Source organism: Rattus norvegicus, chromosome 13, assembly GCF_036323735.1.
Source record: "Rattus norvegicus strain BN/NHsdMcwi chromosome 13, GRCr8, whole genome shotgun sequence".
Taxonomy (NCBI): Eukaryota; Metazoa; Chordata; class Mammalia; order Rodentia; family Muridae; genus Rattus; species Rattus norvegicus.
This window is the reverse complement of record NC_086031.1, coordinates 44,932,116-44,937,309: the sequence shown is the minus strand read 5'-3', so window position 1 is coordinate 44,937,309 and position 5,194 is coordinate 44,932,116. Positions and strand designations below refer to the sequence as shown.

Here is a 5,194-nt window from a genome sequence, read left to right as displayed (position 1 = left end):
CAGCAGTAGGATTGTTATGAAATCATTGATTATGCTTTTGGCATCAGGCTTTAATGAACCCATTATGTTCCATTAACCACTCTGATCTCAGACCAATGCCAAATAGAGCTAGGCTCTTTTGCCCTGTGGGTGTCTGTAAAATCTAGACAATTTTCCCGCAGGTGTTTTTGGTGGCACGGTCACAGCTTTTGTGACACTGTTTTCCCCTGTAGGTCTAAGGGGACCGCAGCGGCTTTCTGGAAGGGGGGAGGGCTGTCTACGTCAATTCCCTCCAACAAGTTTTGACATTTCTTCTGATATGTCATTCTCTGTTGGTTCACTGCATGTGTCTGCTGCTCCAGGCCTTCTCTGCTGGCAATGACCTTGGCGCTGGGAAGGTGACCCAATAAAGGAGTCATGACCCCGTGGTTCTACCCAGTACCTAGATCCTGAAGGGACTGGGAGGCTTCTGGCTGAAGCAGCTTTTCTTAGGAAGTTGCGTGAACACATAGCACTGCCTGCCGCCGCAGAAGTTCCCACCCAGTGGACAGCTGGTGCTGGCATATACCTGGTGGCTAGACCGGAGAAGTCAATAACCCTGACCGATCTCTTTGAACTTCCACTTCTGGTCTCCAGGATCTAGGTGTAAGATGAGAGGCTTTCGTCTTGCCTTTGGACTGTTCTCCGTTGTGGGTTTTCTTCTCTGGACTCCTTTAACTGGGCTCAAGACCCTTCATTTGGGAAGCTGTGTAATCACTGCAAACCTACAGGCGATACAAAAGGAATTTTCTGAGATTCGGCATAGTGTGGTATGTAAAGGATCTATCCTCTCTCTCTCTCTCTCTCTCTCTCTCTCTCTCTCTCTCTCTCTCTCTCCTCTTTCCCCTTTGTCTGTCTTCTCGGCGTATCCCTGGTAGTGTGCTAACGAAGACTGGGAGGATGGAGAGAGACTCCAATCCTGGACAGTGTATTTCTAAGAGATGCCTTACCTTGGTAGTTCAAAAAATGCCTCTCACTAGACCCTAGCAGGAAAGAGGCCAGAAGTTTTGATAGCTAAGACCTTGGCAGCAGTAAATGACCTGTCTCTTCTTGTCCTTTCTCCTGTTTAGCAAGCTGAAGATGAAAATATCGACGTCAGGATTTTAAGGACGACTGAGTCCCTGAAAGACACAAAGGTCTGCATTTGATCTGGGGGGAGCTGAGGGAGGGCGAGTGCAGAGCTTCTTCATCAGCCAGGTCTTGTCTCCTGCTCTTCTCACACACTTGTCTTCTTCGCAGCTTTCGGATAGGTGCTGCTTTCTCCGCCATCTAGTGAGGTTCTATCTGGACAGGGTGTTCAAAGTCTACCAGACCCCTGACCATCATACCCTGCGAAAGATCAGCAGCCTCGCCAATTCTTTTCTTATCATCAAGAAGGACCTCTCAGTCTGTGTGAGTAATGGTATTGGTTACATAGTTTGAGGGACTTAGCAACCAGGTCCATTCTCCTGTCCTATTAAAGGGGTAGAGAAATTGAGAAATTACTAAACAAAACAAGAAGCCCAACCAACTAACCAACAAATCACCTAACAAACCAACCAAAAGAAAAGTGTTGAACCATGTAACTCTTTAGGAATATATGCTAAAAAACTCTTTTGAATATATGTTTAAAAAGTTTGAAGCTGTTTGGTATTTATGATTATTAGCTAGTATCTGTGAAACTAGACTTTTTTCTATAGGTAATGCATTTTACATCCTTACTAGGGCATCTTGGGGTAGGTCAGTGGGTTATTGGGATTGATCTTAGGTTAGGAACAGAGCTATAGAATTGCATTCTTGGGGTTGGGGATTTAATCGCTCAGTGGTAGAGCACTTGCCTAGCAAGCCCAAGGCCCTGGGTTCGATACCCAGCTCCAAAAAAAAGAATTGCATTCTTTCCATAAGGGTCTGGATTTGCTCTAGAGTCTCCTAGACAGGAGCTAGAGTAGGAAGCCAGTGGGGAACAGGAACTGGAGACTCTGCCAGCCCCATTGCTTTCTCAAAACCCCCTGTGAGCTCTGTATTTAAAACCGAAAAGCTGGCTTATATTAGTCTGATGGCTAGTTAAATGATCCCAAATGACGAAGCAGGAAAGGACTTTCCTACAGAAATGACTACTCATAGGGTTATAGAAACAGAATTCTTTGCTTATCCCAAAAGCAAGAACAGAAAGACCAAAATTTAAAATAAAATTAGAAGTGGAGAGAGATGGCTTTACATTTAAGAGAACTGGCTACTGCCCTTGCAGAGGACCCAGGTTTGATTCCCAGCACCCACTAAGTGTCTTACAACTCTTTCTTAGTTCCAGTCCCAGGGACCCAGCACTCGCTCCAGGCCTCCTCTTGGTACTGCATGAATGGGTGCACAGACATTCATACAGGCAAAACACAATATACACTGAAAGGCAAAAATAAAACATACCATTCTCTGGGACTTTTTTTTTCCAGCATTCTCACATGGCATGTCATTGTGGCGAAGAAGCAATGGAGAAATACAACCAAATTCTCAGTCATTTCACAGAGGTATATATATAGATATATAGATATATATATACAGTGTTTGTATGGATTGTGGGAGGTGTGTTTTTGGAACTGAGATTAAAGATACGGGGGGGAGGGATATTCATGTTGGTAAACACCAGGTTATTAGTTCACTATGGCCCTAGGGGCAATCCCAGGTCCTAGGACGATGCGTTCTCTACATGATTCCCCGCCAGTGAAGAAAGAATGTCTATGTCTCCTCCAAACACTCCAGAGATACCTGGATCTTCCAAGGGGCACAAATGAGAAATGGTTGTTTTCCAACACACACACACACACACACACACACACACACACACACACACACGTTCAAAAGCACTCACTCGCAACATCACACGAATCCATCTATGTTGTTTCTCACAATGACACTCCTGCATATCTCCCAAGAAAGTGTTCACTGACTTCCTCCCCCTCCCCCTTCCCTGATTCAGCCTAGGCCATCACCTGCAGGAAACTAGTGGATGCTTCTCCCAGAGTTGGCTACCTCTTGCCATACTGTGGGAACTCCAGTCACTTGGTCATCACACATCATTTCAGTCACTGTTCCTGCCTGTCTCCACTCCTCAACTGAGAATTCCTTATGAGCAAGGATTGTGCTACTCACTTCTGAACTGGCCCAGTGCTTGCCTTAGTCAATATCTATTAGATCAAAGTATGCACAGTAGGGAACACACATAGACAACACGGACACACACACACACACACACACACACACACACACACACACACACACACACGTACAATTCTTGAGGAAAACAGCCTTCTTATTTTGATCTGTGTAGGCAAGTTCTCTCTGGGCCTCAGTTCCCTATGTATGACCAGGTTGGTGAACTCAGTAGCTTTCTTCTTTGGTTGAATATGTGAGGTTCTGTCACCTCTTTCAATCTCTTTATCTTGAAAAGAATTCTCTTCTCACTCCCCAAGTTGATCTACCAATAGTAGGGAGGACTATTCCTGGGCAAATGTCTCTTTTGCCTGTCTGACAAGATACCTCTGCTCTTTCTTCAGCTTGAGCTCCAGGCAGCCGTGGTGAAGGCTTTGGGGGAACTAGGCATTCTTCTGAGATGGATGGAGGAGATGTTATAGATGAGAGTAGAGAGGCTGCTGAGAACGCTCCTGTCCAAGAGTCCCAGACCTCAGCACCACGAAGACAAGGCCCCAGGTGCTGCTGAGAACATTTCTACCCAAGAGTCCCAGTCCTCAGTACCACGAAGACATGGCCTCAAACCACCACCCCTGTATGATATAATTTAGTGCTGACCACAGTGTGTATTTTTTATATATTATTGGTTCCCTTATGTGGAGGCCTTCGTGTGTCTCTCTATTCCCTTACACTGTAATTTTGTAAAATTTTCTGTAATGTCTTTTCTAATGCTGTCTATATTTATTCATTAATATGTATATTTATTTTCTATTGAACTATATTTATTTTTGTACTTGAACACAAGACTTAGAAGATTATATTTATAACCTGTCAAGAGCAGGCGATATATTTTCATATAATAAACAAGCCTGTTAAACTCCGGAAGAGTGGCTACAGGAAGTTGGTGTTTAACTGAGGACATACTTACTGCTGAAAGCCCAACAAGACAGTGAGCCAGTGGCTCCTTGATGTGAATTTTGGAAGAAAGCATCAGATATAAAATTATTTTTGGAAGGAGGCATCAGATAGAAAACTATAGGTGTCTTATAATTATTGAACATTTCAAACCAACTTTCCAGACTCATATGTGTATGAGTTCAGCTATGGGCTTTTTGACCCATATGTATTTCTACGAATAAAGTTTTCTTTGTGTACTATCAGCCTGAAGTTTGAAATTACTCCCATAGAGGAACATTGTTGAGGTTAAGTTTGAATCTCAGGGCCAGGTAGGATCCTCAGGTTTCCTGGGAAGGAAAATGAGTGAGAATTGAGCTTCTTTCTGTATGATCCATTCCCACCTAGCCCCATGTCTTAATTCGCTGCCATCCCCAGTCCTGTGAGCCCTTAACAAGTGACAGAGGGAGAGGCCTCAGCCTTCCCACTCTCAACTCACAGGCTCTGCGCTCAAGCGTCTTCTCACACCCCGGTTCCTTACCAGGCACCCTGAGCACCAGTTTCAGTGGGCACATAAGATAGGGTTCAGAATCCCGGGATAGGGGATGAGCTGTCTCCTGAGGCTTACCCATTTGGATTTTCTCCAGTCATGTGGTCTACTTTGCTGCTGGATCAAGTCTTTTTGTCTTTTGTTTAATCAAAATGCTTTCTTTCCAGGTTCTTCGGAAGGAGCAGTCTGTACCTGGCCTGGTACCGTCTTCCTTTCCCCTCGCTCAGAGCTCTGCCCCCAGCTTTGTAATGTTCAATTTCCCAAGCCGGCTTGGCTCCTTGGATTCTACCATTGCCTCTTTCTATTGCCTCAATTGTTTTGCTTTGATTGATAGACCTTTAAGAATTAAAATTTATTTCCTCAGCTCATGTATAAGTGGCAACTACCCAAGAGAGAAAAATTGGAAAAACGAGAAAAGTTGAAGAAGAAAATAAACATAGAAAACAAATTTTTAAATATCCACTCTCTCTCCTTCCCGTTTCTTTCCCCATTGCCCTCTCTTGGTTGAGTTTGAATCATGATTGAACTCTCATTACCTCCCATCTTTTTCACCAGGTTCTTTGTATGGTT

The 5,194-nt window shown here is 44.2% G+C and overlaps 1 protein-coding gene across 1 annotated transcript; it reads left to right on the top strand.

Annotated features, from left to right (window-relative positions):
- The first annotated feature begins 416 nt into the window (after nucleotides 1-416).
- Il20 (interleukin 20) lies at nucleotides 417-4,061 on the top strand. Its single transcript, NM_001143881.1, has 5 exons — nucleotides 417-788; nucleotides 1,089-1,154; nucleotides 1,258-1,410; nucleotides 2,445-2,519; nucleotides 3,546-4,061. The coding sequence occupies exons 1-5, from the start codon at nucleotides 630-632 to the stop codon at nucleotides 3,621-3,623; spliced, it is 531 nt and encodes a 176-aa protein (NP_001137353.1). The 5' UTR covers nucleotides 417-629; the 3' UTR covers nucleotides 3,624-4,061.
- Nucleotides 4,062-5,194: the final 1,133 nt, after the last annotated feature.

Excerpts from the sequence above, each read along its gene's own strand:
- Il20 (NM_001143881.1), top strand. The coding sequence starts at position 630 with ATGAGAGGCTTTCGTCTTGCCTTTGGACTGTTCTCCGTTGTGGGTTTT. Across the intron at positions 789-1,088 it reads CTGAGATTCGGCATAGTGTG|CAAGCTGAAGATGAAAATAT; the intron begins GTATGTAAAGGA and ends TCTCCTGTTTAG. Across the intron at positions 1,155-1,257 it reads AGTCCCTGAAAGACACAAAG|CTTTCGGATAGGTGCTGCTT; the intron begins GTCTGCATTTGA and ends TCTTCTTCGCAG.